General features: G+C 48.0%; 1 protein-coding gene across 1 annotated transcript in view; it reads left to right on the forward strand.

Annotated features, from left to right (window-relative positions):
- The first annotated feature begins 2,492 nt into the window (after positions 1-2,492).
- PTPA (protein phosphatase 2 phosphatase activator) overlaps positions 2,493-20,854 on the forward strand; it is a 41,341-nt gene continuing 22,979 nt past the window's right edge. The window contains exons 1-6 of the mRNA XM_048822947.2: positions 2,493-2,581; positions 6,258-6,358; positions 9,415-9,501; positions 15,898-16,023; positions 17,144-17,261; positions 19,484-19,583. Coding sequence (XP_048678904.1) covers positions 2,557-2,581; positions 6,258-6,358; positions 9,415-9,501; positions 15,898-16,023; positions 17,144-17,261; positions 19,484-19,583 — 557 coding nt within the window. The 5' untranslated portion in view covers positions 2,493-2,556. The remainder of the gene's footprint in view (positions 2,582-6,257; positions 6,359-9,414; positions 9,502-15,897; positions 16,024-17,143; positions 17,262-19,483; positions 19,584-20,854) is intronic.

Consider the following 20,854-nt stretch of genomic DNA (forward strand, 5'->3'; position numbering starts at 1 on the left):
ATTCCATTTCTATGTTTTATAATTTTGATTAATATCTCTGTTTATTTTTAAGCATGTCTTTAGATGTTTATCGAACTTCTTACAGTTGCGGTACATTAAAGGGGGAGTTAGACAACTATTTATTTAGAGTAGACATTGAAATTTATAAAGGTCAAGCTTTGTAAACATTCAAACCCAAACTGTGAACATCACTTCAAAGTGCACAAAATAAATATCCCTAAATCAACAAATCATACCTGTTTTTACTATTCATTTGCTAGCCCATTTGTAACAAGCCTAATTCAAAAGTCAATGGACTTTAATCTAAGTTCTCAAACTATGTTTTTCTTAATTTGCATATCTGTAAATTTCAGTTATTGATGGGAATATTTTTTCCTTGGTTTGTGTGTGCAGTGAAATAAATGTTTGCTGACATCTACAGATAAACATTTAATCCTTCAAAGCCTACATATAACCTTTCCCCTCCCAAGCTGTTCAGATCCCTTTCCTGACTTTCTCCTGCAGTAAACTCATGTTCTTCTTCTTTACCTTTGCAACTCTGCAAAATGCTACCCCTTAACTGTTATTTCTGCTCTCTGTTCCTTCCTATTCCCCTTCCACCAGGCAGGGCTAACCCATTGGGGTCCCTAAACAGGAATATTTTGGGGCTCCCACACAAAACACATACTCATAATTAATAGGGGGGCCCCTTGAGCTGCTTAGGCCCCAAGGCAATTGCTTAGTCTGCTTATGCTTAGTGCCCTATTTGCCCCTAGGCTTGCTGACTATGCTCCATCCAGCATTATTCCACTCTTATCTATACATTTTTTTCTCTGTGCCACCCCTTGGGCCAGTTTCTTTCTCATGTGTCACGCATTCTTCCTTTCCTAGGAATCCCTCCTTAAAGCAGCTATCATTCTAGGAAACCTTTAAAGAATAGTAAACAAATAGAAAAGTATTAGAGAAAATATCTGTACTGCAGGGAGATGAGACCCACGGCCCATGTGTTATATCTCAGTGTCTCAGTGATTCTGATTACCAGCAACTTGGAGCAGGGACAATGTCTGCCTCTTGATCCTGTACAGCACTGAGCATTCTGACTGTGCTCAATACGGAGTTAACAAGAGAGGGGATCAAGCCACAGTAGTTGGACCTGTGTCTGGATTTCCAGCCCTCCTACAGTTTAGAGATGTCTGGTTCTCTTCCCTCATCCCTCCCTTAATAAAGAGAGGAGCCATCTGCAAAATTATAGGCCAAAGCTGGGGTTGGATTTTGGGGGTATTTAGAACTGGGGGTTTAGTTTATTATAGGCAGAACTGGTAGTGGCATCTATAGTTCAGATTACTTTACGCTTTCCATTTTACGGTAGTTTTCACTTGCTTATACCACGACAAACTTCAAGTATTTAAGCTGAAACGTTCAGTGCGGGGTGTCTGCCACAGGCTGAATATTTTGGGAAAGTTTCAGCAAAAATAACCAAGCCATTTCTGAGAATGAGATTAGGGAAAAAATACCTTGTTTTGCCCCTGTCAAAAAATTATTTTGCAAGGATCCTATGGAAACAATACTCCATGTTCCTGTAATGAAAGGCTGTAGTGTAATGCAGATGGGCAAGCAGGCAGAACCTTAATTCTGGCATTTATGACTTTTGCATGCTTGACTTTGAAATAGGGTGACCATATTTCTGAAAATAAAAATGGGACAGCCTGGGGCTTGCCCGAGCGCCCCCCTCCCCCTTCTTCCACCACATACAGGGTGCCAGAACCACCTTCCCCATGCCGCTTGCAGCTGCGGCTGAGCGCCTGAGCCCCATGCCACCTGCAGATAAGGCTGACCTCCCAAGCTCTGCACCACCTTCTCTGCTGCTGCTGGCAGGCACCGTTGCTTTCAGCTGCCCCCCGGGCAGCAGCCACTGCTCTCCGCTTGCAGCCGGGACAAATGCCCAGTTTTCTCAAAAAAGTAGGGATGGCTGGGACAGAGCTGAAAAAGGGGACTGTCCGGCCAAAACGGGACATATGGTTGCCCTACTTTCAAACCTTTTTTGTCTTTGAACATAGCTGTTTTCAGCAAAACAGAGAAGAGGCCACCCATGACATGGGGATCCGGAGCTGGGCTTGATTCTGACGTGCCACAACCCCAGATTTTAGAGCATGCAGTGGGCTCTGGTTCTGAAGTACACACATCCTGATTTTGGGGGTACCCAGATCCGCCTTACATCCCATCCCACAGTAACCCAGTTCAGAGGCAGATGGGGGAGTCCCCTGGCTCCTGACTGACTCGTGTTCCACAGGGTTATCTACTTCCTTGAGGCCTGAGATTAAGCCAGCCCCCAAAGGTTCCTTAAATGACACGAGTGCCCCGCACAAACATGGCCGCCCGAGCAGACGTATGGGCTCCGGAGCGCCCCGCACAAACATGGCCGCCCAAGCTACCTTTGAATGCCTTGTGCAAATATGGCCGCCCGTGAAGCTCTATAGTGGATGATGTGCCCGGCACAAATATGGCCGCCCGACTGTTCGGTTGTGCTAAGGGGTGAAAGGTGAAAGGTGATAACGGCGGGGCCCTGGTTCCAAGAAGATGGCAGAGAGCGAGCGGCAGACAGGTAGGGAGAAGCCCTGCGAGGGGTGATTGGTGGTGGAGTAGGGCAGCACTGATCTTCTAGGAGGGCAGGGGTCTTGTGTGGTGCCCAGAGGGGGGGAGGCTGCGTGATGCCCTCTATGGGGGCAGTGTCCCGTGCTCCGTCCTGGTGGGGAGTGAAGGCTGGGTGATGCGCTCTATGAGGGCAGGGGGTCTCTGTGCCCCATAGTGTGTGTTGGGGGGGGGGGGGGGGGGGAGGCTGGGTGATGCGCTCTATGAGGGCAGGGGGTCTCTGTGCCCCATAGTGTGTGTTGAGGGGGGAGACTGGGTGATGCTCTCTATGAGGGTAGGGGGTCTCTGTGCCCCATAGTGTGTGTTGGGGGTGGGGGAAGGCTGGGTGATGCTCTCTATGGGGCAGGGGGGTCTCTGTGCCCCATAGTGTGTGTTGGGGGTGGGGGAAGGCTGGGTGATGCTCTCTATGAGGGTAGGGGGTCTCTGTGCTCCATAGTGTGTGTTGGGGGGGGAAGGCTGGGTGATGCTTTCTATGTGAGCAGGGGTCCTGTTCCCCATACTGTGTGTGGGGGGGGGCGGGGGAGTCTGAGTGATGCCTGCTATGGGGACAGGTGGTCTCTGTGCACCAAAATGGGGTGGGGGAGGGTGGGGCTTCTCATGAATTCATGTACCCTGGGATGGGAAGGGTGAGTGGGGGGATTCTGTAATGTAGGTTCCCTGCCCCTTAGTAGGGATGGGATCTTGCTGTACTCTTTGGGGGACTGTTCCTGTGCTTGGAGCCTCATAGTGTGGGGGAGCAGGTTGTGATGCCCCTCTTTGAAATTATTATTCTGATGGCCTATACTGGAAGCCCCAGAGAGACTTATGCTAACTATGGGGGGGGGGGGTTACTCTCCCCCTCTGCAGCCCCCACAACTTCACTTTTGAGCCAGGGGAGTGGGGGAATGGTGAATTACTGAAGTTGTTGGCACCTTGGGCCTTCTACCTGACTGTCACTGGCTGTTGCTAACCTGGGGATAGACCACTGGCCCAAAGCAACTCTTTTGCTCCTCAGCCAAGTGTCTCTCTCCCACCTATATTAAACATCTCCTGGTGCAGGCCATTTCAGAATCTAGGCTGGTGGTTAGAGCAGAGGATTGGGAGTCAGGATATCTAGTTTCTATTCCAGCTCTGGGCAAATTACTTAGCATCTAGGAGCCTCAGTTTCCTATCTGTAAAATGGGGGTAATACCTACCCTTCTCCCAGGAATTAAGTATATGTGGAAAATACTTTGAGATCCTTAGAGACTATGTGCTATAGAAGTGAAAAGGATCCAAAGAGAATTTGGAGCAAATGTACAGAGGTGATTCAAATGTAGTAGCAGTTTTTGTTTTGAAATTCAAGTGGGATTTGTGTGTCCCTCATATATGACAATTGGAAGGGAATTAACAATGCTATTTGTGTCACTTGTGAATAAAGCTGTTAATTAATTCTTAAAAGAATCAAATACAAGAAACAAATGCAGAGCTGAGATCCAGCAGCTCGCTGGTTTCTGACTGAGGGGCCAAGGTATTCTGTTACCTGAGAAGCCTTCTCTCAGCTGGATTAGATCCAGGTGGATAAGCCGCATTTTCCTGGTGGGGAAAGGACTGGGAAAGTCTCCATTGTCAAGGTCAGTTCTCATCACAAAATACCCTCTTCTCCACCCCAAAGCACAGGTCCTTGCTCTTGCCTAGAAACAAGTTATTGTGTATATACATATTACAGTAGTCCCTTTTGTGCTAGGTACCTGGTAAGAGACAGTCTTTGCTCCGGAGAACTTGCTTTCTAAATAGACAAGGGGTGGGTGGGGGGAAGAAGCAGAGAGATGAAGTGAGTTGCTCAACAGTGACAGAACTGGGACCATAGCTCAGGCCTCCTGAGTCCCAATCTAGTGTCTTATCCCCAGGCCATCCTGTCTGTGAATCCTCCTCTGTCCTGTTTCAGGTGATCAATCTTTTTGCTGGTCTAAGTTTTCACATCTTCCTTTATCAGTGCACTGAAAGTTTGTTGAACTTGCTGTTTATTGTCTTTGATTTTAAAGCATTATTTAAAAACCATTTACCATAATGTGACATTACTGAGTTGTGAATTTGGTAACCTGCAGCTTTTCTGAATACAGATAAAATTGCACATGCATTGCACCTTCATATCCGGGGCTCTCAAAGTACTTTACAAACATCTGTTAACTAGCCCTCCCATCACCCTTGCAAAGAGGTAATGGTATATATTGTAGAAGGGAAAATTAAGGGACAGAGAGGTTAAATGACTTTCCTGAAGTAGCACAGTGAGGCTGTGGCAGAGCTCGCAATGGAATGCAGGAGTTTTGACTCCTAGTCATCTGCTGTGATTCTAGACAGTGCTACCTTGCTGGAGAAAAGGGAAGAGCTGGTGAACGCTTCTGGACAGTATTAACTGTGCAAGTGATTATAAACATTCTACTTTTAGGCAGTTCAGCTTTTGTTGGAAAATCATGTTTAGAATTTGCCGTTAGTGCTAAGAATGATTATTTAAGTGTTGTCTGGGTGCTCGGTGCTGGACCAAAGGTTTGAAATGTTCTATGATTGAAAGCATTAATCAAGGGACTATGATCTAGCTGTTAATTTCATGCTAAATACCCTCTTGGTTTTCTGATTCACTGTTTGCTGTATTGCATCTTGATTTTAAGTTTGCCACAAGGTTAAATGCATATTTGCATCACATTGCCATTAGCAATGTTTCCAGCTCTGCAGAGTGCTCGCGTGGGACTGCAGGCTGAGACTAGAACCAGTTGTTCACCTTGGACTGCAGAGGAATTAGGAAAGGACTGACCCATATGTCAGGGTTTATTTCCTTTCTGTGAAAGCTCAGGGGAAAGAGGGTTCCTGGCTAACTGTGTACCTGGGTCGGGGAACAGGAATGCTGCTGACGTTATGCATTAATTATTTGCATTTCTATTGTGCCTGTCATCCCAGGATCTCAAAGTGCTTTATAAAGAACCTCAGTTCGTACTTCCCAGCATCACCCTAAAGCCAACCTAGGGACACTAGTTGAGTACTGAGAGAAGAGTGCCACCTACTGAATCACTGATGCTTTGTATTCACTGCAAAAAGAGGATGTATTTTTACAGGGAGATGGCTCCCAATGTAAAACCACACTTTTTGCAGTGAAGACCTAGCCTAATGCTATGATTGCCATGATGCCTACAAAACACTGGATGATGATTAGGCTGGTGGTGTGCTGAGACCATTGCCTATCATGCTGACCAATATAGTTTCATTGTTCACTTATACTCCCCCCTCCATCTGTTGTCTCTTGTTTTATACTGATATTGTAAGTTCTTTGGGGCTGGACAGGTCTTTTTGTTCTGTGAGTGTACAGTGCCTAGCACAGTGGGATCCTGGACCACGACTAGAGCTCCTAGATGCTATGGTAATACAAATGATTAATAATAATTTCTGCAGTGTCCTGGGATTTCTTAGGGCTCAGCCATCAAGGTACTGAGCAGGCTTGATGCTGCTTAGTGTGTGAGACCTGATGGGATCAGAGCACGAGAGTGAGAACAGATCATAGAGTTCAGTACCTTTTGGTCCAGAAAAATGAATGTTGCCATCTAAGAAGTGGCTGGGGTTAAAGGGGGAGTCTTTACTATCTGGCTATGTTTGACATCTCTCTCTTCTTTGTCTTCCAGGCTCTCCTGAGGAGGCAATGCCTCCCCTCTGCCAGAGCTTCATGATCCCCAAAAAGGAAATACACATGGTACCCGACATGGCCAAGTGGAAACGCTCTCAGGTATGGAACTGGGTCCAGGGTCAGTCTTTGAGGTTCCTGGTGTGCCCCCGAGGCATCATTTGCATGGAAAAGGCCAACCCTGGTTTGGGCCTAGCTAATGGACTGAACGGGGTTGGGTTGAGCTATGTGGAATAATTCTTTTTAAAAGCAAAAGAGCAGCATGGCTAATGCCACGTGAATTGTCATAAAGTTAGTCTATCCCAGTAACCCTTTAATGACAACAATAGGGGGCTTTTGGATACTGACAGCTCTTGCTTGGGGAGTAATTTTTTGATGGCAGGTAGGTCTTGTCTACGTTGACACCAGTGTATCCTGTAGTTCATCACCAGTGGCAGCGGTAGGGTAGACAGAGCTCAGGTGTTTTTGCCAACCTGTAGGATTAGACAACACAGTGGTAAAATGCTTGAGCCGGGTCTATGCTCTCACTTTTGCTACCAGTGCTGGTGAACTGTTTTTCCTCTACAGAAGTGTTGAAGGGATGAGAACCTGGAAGAGGAGGAGAGAGATCCTTCTGTGAGCTTTGATTAACACACAGGCATGGTCTATGCTGCAAGGAGATCTGTACGCCTCATGATCATGTTTAAACATGTTGCTAGCAGAGTTCTAGGCACGTTACCGGTGCAATAGGGTGTAGTCTGAGAAACGTGACTGTGGCTGGAGTGACTCTGATCTCATTGGGACCATGGTATTAAACCCTGTCTACAGATGGTAGCAGTTGTGCCGTGAAAAATATTCCATCGGGTTCTGGTAAATAAGAAGTGTAAGGTCTCATTTATGCTGCAGCTAAAACAGAGTCAGGGGACCTGGTTACAACATGGTTAGAAGTTGCAGGATATAGCTTTGGCCAGTGTAGGGCTTTAGTCCAGTGATTAGAAGTCACCAAGTACTCAGGATTTAATCCTTACCGTGTTGTAATGGGTACCTTTACTCAGGGCTAGTGTAGGCAGAGCCCAAAGTGCCATGGTGAGTGGGCTAAAATTATTAGAACTGTCCTCCTGTAAGTGTTACCCATTCCTGCATAGAGTCTAGGCTAGAAAGTGACTTTATAAGAATGATTATAACTGTCTTGATATGTCTACCGTGGCCCTTCAAACCATGCTAGAACCTGGTTTACCCCCGCAGTGATTGAACTGAAGTTTGAGATGGTTTTAAATATAGTTTTCCCTTTAGTGTTGATAGGGCATGTGATTATAACCCTGTCCACAGTACAGAAGTATCCATGCAAAACTTGTTTTTGGGCCAGCCATGATAGAGCATGTTGTCTCCTTTTCTGTATGACCCTCCATGTTTTAACCAAGTTCAGAAACAAAATTTTAAGTGTGATCACCAAACATAATTTCTTAATATTGTTATAACATAGCTTTCCATCCACAGTTATGTTTATGATCCACCCTGCCATGGTATAATATGAACCCTGATATGGTAGTTCTTGAGCTTGAGGTGGCTGGCAGTCTAGGTAATAAGCCAAGAAACTGAGAGAAGTTGGTCCTTCCTAATGTTGGTGTTGGAAAAGGGAGATGATGAAGATATGGTGGTTCTGCTGGTGTAGAAGGGCTCTTAGCAAAAGTTTTACGAGTAGCACAATTGCAGTTGGTACCCTGCAATACATTGAGACAACTTCAGGCTCTCTGTGCAGTTGGCTTTTCCCGGTGTTATATCCGTCTCGCTGTGTGCGTGAACTTGCCACAGTTGGCCTGTTGGTCAGCCCAGCTCCCTTTGGACTAGATTGAGGCCATTCTCTTTGTCAGCAATACTGTTTTGTTGAGACTTTAGCCTCTCGTCTAACTGGCCTGAGTGATGTAATGAGTTTGACAGTTCTGAGCATTTCTTGAACTTGATGTCCACAAGCAATGTGGTGTCTGCTCCAGCACATTGTGGCCGACACCCTTTTTGCCAGTCTGGTGTGTTTTTGTTTTTTTTTAAACTTGTGTGGAAGAGCCAGGAGAAGAGATCATTTTAAATGGTTAAAAAAACCAAGAACATCAGTCCCGCTTAGAGGGCCTGTAGTGGCACTGGGGTGGCTGTTTTTAATGGGGTCTACTTAGCTTGGTGCAGAAGAAAGGGCTGCAGAGGTAAAGCACATGGTTCCTGAGGTAAATGTTTAGGCTTGAACCCCAGGAACTGTCACAATCTGTGTTCTTGTGTCTGTGGTCCAAACTTGCTGCTAAGGGGTGGGGACAGCAGGGTGGGAATAGCTCTTGCATGGGGACCAAGCTACGATGCCACCAAGGGGTCTTAAATGATAACAAGGTCTTCACGAAGGCCTGCGGCTGAAGCTTCCTTTGTCCCCTTGCTTGGGCTTTAAGTCTTATTTCTGCCCAGGACTTCTGTGGCAGGAAGTCATGGTGGTAGCAGGTGACAATGAGCTCGTCGAGACCTTTGAAAGTGTCTTCCCCAAAAAGAAAAAAGTCATTCTCTAGTCCCAGGGCTTTGTGGCTCTTTCACTTTCGCCACTGTGTTTCCTGAGCAGCCTGACTATATTCCGTACATGGCACTTCACAAGCAGTGGGGTTGAAAGAAGAGAGGAGAAAGGTATGTGTTTGGGGCAACTTTCGGCTACTTCTCCTAGTTGCAGGCAGCGTGAAAGAAGGCCTGGCCCAGAGAGCAGGAGAAGTAGATAAAGGGAGAGGTTTGGGAGAAGTGATATGGAGTAGGAAGAAACAAGCAGTGATGTAGACAGGTCCGAGATTGTGCAAAGCCTGGACATGAGGAGCTTGAATGTGGTGGTGTGGTAAGAGACAGGAACCTGGTAAGGGGATTCAAGGAGGAGGGTTGTGGTTTGGGCTGTTTATACAGAGTTTGCTCGGTGTGATGTCACCACCGAGGGCTCAGGGTGCACTTGGTGCTGTTCCAGGAGTTCCCATCAGTCTAGGAGTCCCCAAGGACAAGGCAGTAACAGCAGAACAAGCCGTGTCCTGGGCTATCCCAGAAAACTGATGCAGTGGGTTGGGCATTGTCCCTTTGGTTTGCTCTAGGCTTCTCACACTGGCGTTGCTTGCCTCTAAAGTAACTGTCAGTGCTCCGCTAATACCCCTTCCACTTGTGTTTGTTTGCAGGCGTATGCAGACTACATAGGTTTCATCCTCACCCTGAACGAAGGTGTCAAGGGCAAGAAACTGACCTGTGAATACAAAGTATCTGAGGTGGGAAAAGGGCCCAGCCCTGTTCTTTCCAATCTTGCATTTGCTCTGCTTTTGCTGGTGTGCCTTCCGCAGGAGGGCCCAGGGCTGCAATGGCTGCTTTCCTGGTGTCCCACAGAGAATAAAGTGGAGCCAAACTGTATCTGCTTTCCTCATTAACAGTGGTAGAGCAGCCTGTCGGGACTACAAGTACAAGCATGCAATGCTTCATCCGGTAACAAGGTGCCTTTTGCTTACTCGCAAAACTTGTAATTGAGCAAACTGAGAGGAAGCTGGGGTGTATAAGGGCTTGGTGTGAAGAAGAGGGGCTCTGTTCTGTCCACACCCACTACGCTATTGCTGCGTGCTCTCAGCCAGAAAACAAGAAGCCATCTTATTTAATGGCTATAATGGAGGATTGGGAGCCTTGGATTCTCTTCCTGTTGTCTCACTGACTTGCTGTGTGACCTTGGGCAAATCTCTTAACCTCTCTTTACCTCTGTGTCCCCATCTCTCAAATGGAGTTATTAGTAGTGACCTCCCAGTGAGGGCTCATTCATGTTTACTTTGAGCTGAAAGATGCTACAGATGGGCAAAATATTGCTTCCCCCTTTGCCCTCGGTGCCAGTGTTCTTTGGGTTTCTTGTGTCTTCACCCCTGAGGGGACAGTTAGATTCTTCAGACTGTAATAAGCTCTCTTTCCTGCGCTGTTGTCTGGGCAGCAGTTACAGCTGCTCCTGCCCCTTGGTGTGAACCCTGTCACAATCTCTAATCTCTATTGTTTGAACAAGGGGTGTGGTGCAGAGAGGTTTACCCTGGATCCTTCCATGTAGCTAGCCTTGCCCTGCCATGCCTGAACTCTGACTGAGCCCTGCTGGGCCCTTTCTTGAGCAGCATTGGCTCCTGTGAGCTTGGGGCAGATTTTTGGCTGGGTCCAGACTGTCTAATGTTGCACTTCATGTTCTTTTAATTTGATTTATGAGACATGAGCAGAGCAGAGGCTGGGGAGGGAAGAGATGAGCTTGGCACTGAGGTGCCCTAAGCACTAGTTCAGAGGTGTTCAGCAGGCCCTTAGGAGACGGTAGGGCATTAGTGACCTGGTTTCCCTGGGAGAGTTGTGTGTCTGTCACTTAGTGGCATTTGTAACACTGCAGCTCCTCATGTGCAAGTGTGCTGAAAGTTCTTTCAGCATAGTGGAGTCCATCCTAATGGTCTCCAGGATATTGAGGCCAGAGGAGAGATTCAGAGTGGACTCTCAGGGTTATACTGCAGATTTCCTCTTCATGTGCATTACCTGCTGGAACTTGTCATGTTTCCGTCATTATTCCAAAGTAAGCAGTGGTGTAGCACTGACCTGTGGTTATTGTGTCAGTCACTGAACTCGTCTTCCAAGCAGCGCTGGACTGAGTCCAGTGCAGAGTGACTAAGAGAATTTCTCGGGACCCTCTTAGCTCTTTCCAATTATAACCAGTCACAACTGTGCAGGTTAATGGGGCTGCTTAAAGGAGACCTTCAAGTGGCAGAGGGAGGAATGGACTTGTGCCCTGTCTGGCTGTGGCTTTCTGGGTGGATAAGGAGGCCTGGAAGGAACTTTTTTTCAACATGTTGGTTTTTGTTAGAGATCTCAGGCATGCCTGGGTTGGCCATCCACGTTCTAGATTTCCCTTGAGGAACTGGACATGTGGCTCAGAAACTCACTCGCCCTTTGCTGAAAGAACAGGGGTGTGGAATCTCTACCAAAAGCACTTTTCTTCCAACTTTTGTTCAGGCATTTGGTTAAATAGGAGCTGCCAAAATCCCATTTTAAACAGTCTGAATAAAAACCATTCCCCATTTCAGTTATTCAAGATTTGACCGCACAGTGTGCCTCTGTCATAACCATGTTGGTCTCCAGTCATCACTAGAGTCTTACAGGGAAAAGAGGGTAGCAAGACCTGAATTTCTAATGTATAAAACAATCAGAATAATAACTTTAAACCCCAGCTGCCCACCCTTTCAGGCCTTTAACCTGAAGAAGCAGAAAAAGCATGAATCTGTTTTTTCCCCATCTTGGCAGATCCCCTTTAAATGGTTTTAGTGCAAGTGACAAATACCAAATGTGATGTCAACAACTAAGAAAATTTCTACAACTTGTCTTGCTGTCTTCATGCTGAGCAGGGTAGAAACCTATGACTGAAGGCAAAATGAATCTGCTTTCCTCTGGGGTGGAAGGTCCCATGGGTTGTCCTGTTGATGAGGCTACATCCATTTTATTCCTGCTTCCTTACGCCCTGCTGAGGTTCCTTCTGCATCTTTATACCTTCCTTGCTGATCAAACATGTGGAACTCCTTCCTGCACCTAACACTCCCTCATATCCCTCCTGTGCATGCACGTCCTCCTTGCAACTGCTCACTTGTTGGTCCACCAAAGAAAGGAGTGATGGGAGAGGAGAAATCAGACGACCTAACAGTCTCCAGGATATTGAGTGGCTGAACCCTTTTGTGTGTCTGACTTAGGGTGTGATCCTGCAAAGTGAGCACACTTAGGGTGTGAGCAGGCTTAGCGCCTGTTGAAATCAGATGAAGTCACTGGGGGCTGAGTGCATTCCACACGTCTCAGGAGGAGCTGATCCACCTTGCAGGGCCAGACCTTCAGACTGTAACCTCTGTGGCACCAGCCTGGGTTTTCGTATTGCATTGAACACAGGCTGCACTTAATAAACAAGAGGGCTGCGCATCTGCCTGTGGGCTGCGTATGGCTCCTGCAGTGGAGGCTGAGGTCTGGCTGCTTGCTGGGAGATGTTCCTAAAGCTGCCTTCCCGGCCAGTCTATAGTAACAGCTGTGGCTTTGGCATGCAGGTCTAATGTGGTGGGGAAAGGTTAATTTTGAGCTTCCAAGTGAGCAGCACTGGGGCAAGAGAACATGCAGCCTGCAGAGAGGTCTCCTACCCTTTAAATAGTCCCTGTGATTCCAGATCACATGTATTTTTCTGGTGTTTGCCCACTTCCATCTTGCATTTGGGAATCTCCTGCACTTGAATGGCTGCCACCCAGCTCTGGGGTGCCTTGCTTGGATTCTAGGAGGGAAGGGTGGGAAAGAGGCAGTCACTCTTGACACCAAGGAGCCTGACTGCTTGGGCTCTAGAGAGGACATTCCCTCTGATTGCCTCCAGTTGCCTGGCTGATGCTTGCAAGAGATGCTGTCAGGTCACTGTTCCATAGGAGGCTACAGGGTTCACCTTTGTGATCACAGGGCACATTTTGGTCTGGGAGGGCGACAGGATGCAAAATCAGCACAACAAAAAGAAGGGGGGGGGGGGGGGGAGGATTTGCCCTTGCTCGGATGCCTGGGAAGGTAAAGTAAAAATAGATTCTAAAAACCTAGCCACCCAAGACCATGCTGCAGTGGTTCTGATTGCTGAGTTCCTGTGAGCCCTGCTGTTTCCCCTGGCTGGGTTCACCCCTGGCAGTATGAGTTTCCTCTGCCATGTTAATTCTGCTGGGCAATGGAAACCTGCCCCTTTTAATAAGCCCCTTTTCAAAGGGCCCCAAGCCCAAAATGCGCTGTGTCTCTTTAATTATTTATTGGCATGGCTGAGCCAGCAGCTGGGTCCTGCTCTCCTGCATTCAGCTGGGCTGTTTTTTAATCCCTTTAAAGCAGGCAAGTGAGGAAGGGATGCGTGACTCTGCCTCCCTTTCCTGAGGCCTGGAGGCAGAGACTGCAAGGGGGACAAAAGAAGAAAATTTCTTGCCAGCCATTTATCCAACTGGCACCGAGTGCCGCAGTCACGGCTCGGTGAGAGGGTTTGAAATACGGGAGCTGCTCGTAATGAGCTGCTACTGCTGGCGGATAAATCACTGGCATTATTTAATTATTTAACAAAAGCCACTGCCGGGCCTCTGTTGTTAATTGGAGGGGAGTGCGGTAGCCAGGTCTGGCTGAGCTGAAAACCAAGCCCAATCCCAACCCCATTGGGGGAGGGCCTGTCTCTGTGTTCTGGATTTGTACAGTGCCTAGCGCCATAGGGTTCTGATCAATGACATGGGCTCCAACACCGCAATACAGATAATTAATAGTCTCATCCCACTTCGCTTGAGTCACAGGTGCCGCCCTGTCGCTGATTCCAGCCTGTGATCTTACAGTGGCTCCCAGGTTGCGTGTGGCCTGTTGTCTTACCCAGTGCATCTGCATGCTGTGCTTTCTCTGCTTTAATCTGTTCTTGTCTACCCGCCAATCACAGCCATCCTCTTTAGACCCCTTCACTGCTCTGGATTTGGGGCTCCTTTTGCAGCAGATAAATCCTAGATTCCTGCAGTATGGCTCTATGCTGCACCCTCACCTGTTTCCAGCAGCCCCTCCAGAGACAGTGTCTGGACAGGCACCCGCTAAGCTAGCTGCAGATGTCACGAAAGACCTCCCTGCAGGGGAGATGGGAGAGGAGGGGGGACTCCCTGCTGGTTCAAAGGCAGAAAAGCGCTGCCTGCCTGCCTGTCTCTCCTCCCCCGCCCCTCCAGTGGCGCTTCAAGGGCTAGAAACTTGCTAGGCTCTGCTGTTTCCTAGTCCTCTTCTGACAGGCAGCATGAAGAATTGAACCACAACCCAGGAGACCAGCCTGCTTCACACGGTCGATGCCTCCAGCAAAGTCAAACCAGCCCCTGCCTCGTCTGCCCTCTTTCTCTCTTTGAAGGAGGAATCCCCTCTTGAGACCATGGTGCCTCTGTTGCCCAGGGCCCAGCCGGCTCTGGCTGCTCCGACTCGGGAGTGGAGAATCCCAAATGCATTGGCAGGTGAAAATATCTCCTGGTTGTTAGCGGGGCCTCCTAGTGCTGCCTTCTGCAGCTTAATCCACTGATTGGGGTTTGGACAATGATCCTGCCACCACGTTTCTGCTTTGCATCTGAACCGGGGTTGTAGTGCTGCCCTCAGAGGGCGTCAGCTCTGGACCCAGGGGGCGTTTGCATGTTCTGGGCTCAAACCCTAAAGCTCTCCAGCAGGCTGCATGTAGCCGGGCAGCGTTGAACCACGCTCTATATTGCCTGCCAGTCTCTGCCCCCGTAGTCATCTCTCTCGCCCAAGGCTCTCCACTACTTAGAATCCTGCTCTCCCTTTGCTCTGGCCTTGTCTGCCTCTCCTTTAACCCCTGCCCAGGCTGCCTCTCTGTCCTCACATCACAATCAAGCTCCTCATCTCTACCTTCAAGGGGCTGGACGCTTCTGCCTTTCTTGCTCCTCAGTGTCCTCTCACTGCTCCTTCATCATCATCTTCCATTCTCAGCTTCACGTCATCAGTCACACCTCCCTCCTCTTTGGAATGCCCCCTGTCTCCCCTGCGCCAACCGCTTTCCCTCCCTGCTTTCAGGTCCCTCCTCAATCTCTCCTCCTGGGAATCCTCCTTTGCATGAGTGAGACTGTTAGCTCTTCTGGGCGGTGACCATATCTCGTATGTACGCATTTGTGAAGGGCCATGTGCTCTGATCATCTGACTTGCAGAGAGGATTGGTACCGCTGGAAATCAGACTATGATGACAAGGTCCTGATCAAGGTTGGGGCCCCTTAGTGCTAGGCACTGTGTAAACACCTAGTAAGAGAGAGACTCTGCCCTAAAGAGCTTACGGTCTAAATAACTGTCTAGATAGACAAAAAGTAGCAGGGAAACAGACCCCAATTCTCAAAGGTATTGGGTGTTTAACTCCTATTGAAATAGTTTGGAGTTAGAAACCTAAACGCCTTTGAGGATCTGGGTCAAAGTGACTTGACCGAGATCAGTCAGTAGCAGTCAGGATACCTTCTAAATAGTACACTGTGTCCTGTGGGGAACATTAGATCTAAAGTGTGTGGTGCAGAGCCCACAACTGCGTGTCAGAGACCCCTGAAAGATGTGGCCCTACCCCCAGCCTATTCCTACCTTCTCTGCTTCGGTCAAGTTCTCTTTGCAAGTATTCAGGCTAGGGAATTCCTTTTTTAAGATGAGATCTTAGACTCTGGAGTACAGTTATGTGACCATTTAAAAAATTTGCAACAATAGAGTATCTTATGTGGCCGTAGTATTGCATTGTACATGGGTCTTTGAGTCCCTGGAAGAGATGTCTACCTGCGCAAGCTGCTGTTAATGAGTGGCTGTATCTGGGCTCTCAGAGAGCCCAGGTCAGTATGGGATGTAGGCTGTTGTCTTTTGGACTGGACTGTCCTTTCCTGATGTGAAGAGTTGGGGCTGGCCACTGTGGACCTTAAAGAGATGATGTGTGTCCCATTATCCCCTTCCATCCCTTGCAAGGTCCATTTGGAGGTCTGTGGCTCAATGCCAGGAGAACACTGGCAGGTGTGGGTAAAACAGAAATGCTGGAGCCTGGGGCAATGGTTTTAGGGTGACTGGCTTGTGCTTGTGTGTGAGACTTTCACCTCCTGTCTGATTGTGAGCTGTCACCCATTCTGTCCCTGTAGCCAATTGAAAAGCTGGTGGAGCTCCTGGATACCCTTGACAGGTGGATTGATGAGACCCCGCCAGTGAACCAGCCCTCTCGCTTTGGGAATAAGGCCTTCAGGACTTGGTACGCCAAACTAGACCAGGTATGTAGGGGTTAGGAAAGAGTCTCTTAGATGGTGGACCTAAAAGGATGGCTTCATCAGCAAGAAGTATGTCCTGCAATGATCATGGGAAGGCTGCCATCCTCATGTTGTATCTGGGCAGTCAGTAGATTCACCCACCAACTTGCAGGATTAGATGGGGACTATGTTTCAGGTCTTTTGATCTCAGGCCTGGTGCTGGTCTTGAACCCCCATGGGAGCACAGCTCACCTTTACATGCTCTTTGACAGGGTCTTTGTCCCCTGGAGGTAATCCCAAGGAGCTTCACTGACTGCTCTCCTTCTTTAACCATCCGCTATGTGCACCAGCCTATGGATACGGCAGATGGGAGCAGGCACGTGACAGCCCACGGCAAAGCTTGGCCTGTGTCAGCTGAGAGTGCTCACTTCAGAGAAGGCTCTGTGGAGGTCACGGAGGCAGAGCGCACTGTAGTAGACTGCAGTGCATTTACCCAGGGGCTCTTTCTGAGCCCATAGATACACTGCGATGCAGTTGGTTAAAGTTTCGTTTCCAGGGCACTGAGTGCTGGTGAAAGGTTCTAGGTTGATGGCTTTGGAGACTGAAGTCCTCTCTCTCCAAAAAAGATACAGGCCAAGCTGTCTGCACACTGTTCCCCAGCATGCCGCAATCCTGCCCTGGAGAGACCACCTCCAGCGATTGTAGGGGAATTCACTCTCCAGGTCATCTAAGCCTGGAGCTCTCTGCTGAGACTGTCAACAAGTGGGGCGTCTGTATCAATGACTTATCAGAATGGATGCTTTTTAAGTGGAAGAAGTCCTAACAGTGGGCAGGGGAATAAGCCACTCTCTCTCTCTCTGACTAAATCTCTGCCGCCCCAACTGGTGACCTACAAATTCACCAGCCTGGAGACAATGAATGCTGCTCCTTATATTGGCCTGTAACAGGTGCTTTTGAATAATGTTGGAGATCCTTATTTCCCCTAATCAATCTGGTTTGTTGGAGGGGGTGGCTTGCTCCATGCAAAACCAACTCCAACCAGTAGTGACCGTGTGTCCCTCCCCACACTGGAGCCTTATACCCACCTTTTGGCTTGTGGCACATCTAGGTTAACACTCGGGAACCTTTTGTTGTTGTGTTTAAGGAAGCAGAAAACTTGGTTAAAACTGTGATCCCCGAGCATCTGGCTGAAGCTGCACCAGAGGTAGCCGTGTACCTGAAGGAATCCGTGGGAAACTCCACCCGCATCGACTATGGGACAGGTATCTTCACGTGCACACTTAATTCATCTAGCCTTGCTGGGCTTAAATTCCCCAGAGTGAATTCACCCCTACAGTCAATATATGCCATTGCAGGGAACTGCTCTGGATCATGCCAAGACTAAAATTGGCCAGGAGAGAGCAGGGGATCAGAATCTGATTATACCAGAGCTGTGATTGATGTAGATTCTTGGCTGCCTCCACTTCAGTCCCAGGCATCTTAAGTTTTTCAAAAGAAGCATTCTTAGCTTCACTATAGCATCTTCATCCAAGGAGCTCAAAATGCTGTAGAAACATTAATTGACCATTGCAACCACTGTTGAAATGCTGTCACCTCTGGGGTGTACCATGGGAGCTGCATAACTGCGCACAGCAACACTGCATGATGGCATAGAACAGGAAGCATACGTGGAGTATTGTGTGAAGCTAAATCACAAGGGGGACTTTAAGGAGCTAAAATATAATATCTTGGGTTGGAATCAGATCAGGAAATGAGTTAGGTTTCATACTCTGCGAGAAGTGTCTTCAGCTTGTAAGTGGCCAGAAATGGTTGCTACGTGTGGCGTAAGTACCGGATAGGATCTTTGAGACCTAGTGTGAGAGCAGAATCGGGCCCAGGGAGAAATGTCAGAATCAAAAGCTGGAGTAACTCCATTGGCTTTAGTTAGCTTACTTTGGATTTACATCAGTGTGAGAGCGCGGACTGAAACTCCGAGGAGTCCCACCTGTGTGTATTGGAGGGAGAGGGCTCGGAGAGGAATGTCCAGCTAATGACTCAATCAAATAGGTAGAGTGAGGGTCATTGTAGCGTGCCAGGAGCCCGAAATATGTGACTTCTGTAATGTGCTGGGTAAGGAGAGGAGGAGGAGAGTTGAGGTAAAGAGACTAAGAAATACAGGTATGCAAATCTCATCACCAGCTGTGCTGCAGCTCTTGATCGCCAGGGGGAGATGTTGCCTTTGGTAACAGACCTGTTGACTTAGACTGTCAGCTGTAGCTTGGCAAGGGAAATCCAGTCTTTCCACTACTCCTCTGTCTTGAGCATTGGGTTCTGTATTCTTTCAGCTCAGCACAGCTAGACCTTAGGTGCAACTTGTTCATATCCCAGCAACTGCACGGCTTTATAAAGTGGAGCCACCTCCTTTATTTACTCTTTATTGCCGTAGTTTCTCCCATCCAAGGGGAAATAAAAGTGCCTTTCTGCATCCAGCCCCAATATCTTATGGGCTCTTCTGAGTGCTGCGTTTATTCTGCTCTCTGCATTGTTAGCCAGAGGACAAAGCTGCATAGAGCGGGTGGTCCATGGCTGACAGTTAGGCACCTTAGGGTGGTGATTTTCCCTGGGGTGGAGCAGGGCTAATGTCCCTCTGACATGGGGCCTTTTGAAAGTAGGAGGAAACCTTTTAATTGCTATTGAGTGTTTGTGTCCGCTCCCACATTCCCAAACACACACTCCCTGCAGAGCTCACTGGGTTATTCTGGAATCCTCTGGCTCCCCCATCCTCTTGCTCAGCTCATAAGAAAGGGAGTTGCTCCCAACACTCCAGTCTCTCAGTGCCTGGCTCTCAAAATATTTCATTCTGCAGTAAGATGGCTCCACTGAGCCAATGGGCCATTGTGGGAGAACCACAGAGATGAAATTGACATCTTAATTCCCTAAGTCTGAGCAGGGAGGGTGTTCATGTGTGGGTGCAGGAGAAGTGTTGTCTAGTGATTCAATTCCTGGACTAGATTCAGGGCTTCTGAATTCTGCCACTGATTCACTGTGTGGTCTTGGTCAAATCACATAACTCTTCTGTGTCTCAGGTTTCAGAGTAGCAGCCGTGTTAGTCTGTATCCGCAAAAAGAAAAGGAGTTAGTCTCTCAGGTGCCACAAGTACTCCTTTTCTTCTGTGTCTCAGTTTCCACAATTTATAGATGGGACTAATCCTTCGCTACTTCACGAGGGTATGTGTTTAATTTGTTAATGGCTGTGAAACACTGTGGGATCCTTGGATAGCGGGTGCTATGTAGGTGTGAAATATTATTGTTGGGTGTTAAGAAGAGGAGGAGTCTCTTTTTTTGTGATCTTATCCAAGTAAGAAGGAGCCTTGGTTGGCTGGGGCTCTGCCACTCATGGGGATGTGATTGCTGTGTCCTCTAAAGAGCCATTGTAGCACCTTCAGAGAGCTAATCTATGATGGGAATTGCCAATGTTTTGTCTGTCTCCTCTTCTTCAATCCCAGGTCACGAAGCGGCATTCGCTGCCTTCCTCTGTTGCCTGTGCAAAATTGGTGTTCTTAGGGTGGATGACCAGCTGGCCATTGTCTTCAAAGTGTTTAATAGGTGAGGCAATGCAAGAACAGGTGAGGTGGAGCTGTTCCTAGGGCATTTTCCCCACAGATCTGTCTGTGGTTCACTGGTCATAAAGCATGTGGCCTGCAACCACCAGTCCACCACACCTAATTCTCGCTATCATCTGGTCATAGTGTGCCCCCACACCCTTTGTGTTGTCACGCTGTCTGATGTACAGTAGTCTGTGTCCCCACTCCAAATCCAAGACCAGGAGGTGATTTGATCACTGTGTCCCTCCCCACACTGGAGCCTTATACCCACCTTTTGGCTTGTGGCACATCTAGGTTAACACTCGGGAACCTTTCGTTGTTTTGTTTAAGGAAGCAGAAAACTTGGTTAAAACAGTGATCCCCGAGCTGTGTGTATATATACCTTCATGGAGAAAATACACCAGTTGCTAACAGGCTGGATAAAAGCATAACAAGACTCAAGGTAAAGCCAGACACATTCAGATGACAAATAAGGGATCATTTTTTTTTAACAAGTGGGGAGATTAACTAGTGGAAGAAACTACCAAGGGCAGTGGTGGATTCTCCATCTCTTAATGGCTTCAGGTCCAGACTGGACGGCTTTCTGGAAGATACACGGTAGTCAATACAAGTTATTAGGCTCACTATAGGGGTAACTGGATGAAAATCTGTGGCTTGTGTTACACAGGAGATCAGGTTAGATGATCTGATGGTATCCTCTGACCTTTCAGTCTGTGAACCTGCCAGCCGTCCATAGCTCCTCTTGACAGCTACCACAATGCAGGAGGTGGGGTTTGTAGTGATGCGAGCAGAGAACTGGTCATTGGGACGCCTACGTTCTAATCCCAACTGTTCCACTGACTCACTGTATGAACTTGGGCAAGTTGCTTCTCCTCTCTGTGCTTCACTTTCCCCATCTGTAAAGTGGGGATGATCAATCCTCCCTCACAGGGACTGTTGTACAGCTTAACTCAGGGATATTTGTAAAGCGCATTGCGATTCTTTGGTGAAAGGGGCTAGAGATGGGGAAGGTGTCGTTATCAGGCAACAGACAGAAAAATTTTGCAGCAAAGTAAAATACACAGGGATGGTGTTCAAAAGCTGCTGCTCCCTTTTTTTTTTAAATTGAATTCAGTAAAAACCTCAGTGCTGTGTTTGCCATTAAATCTATCATCAGGCCCAATTTTCTCTATGGTCTTGTGGCAGAACATCTGTCAAGTATGCAGCGTTATGCAGGGCACTGTATGCAAGTTATAGATCCAGGGTTCTGATCCTGGTCTGTAAGGAGCACCT

Source organism: Caretta caretta, chromosome 16 (genome assembly GCF_965140235.1).
Source record: "Caretta caretta isolate rCarCar2 chromosome 16, rCarCar1.hap1, whole genome shotgun sequence".
Lineage (NCBI taxonomy): Eukaryota > Metazoa > Chordata > Testudines > Cheloniidae > Caretta > Caretta caretta.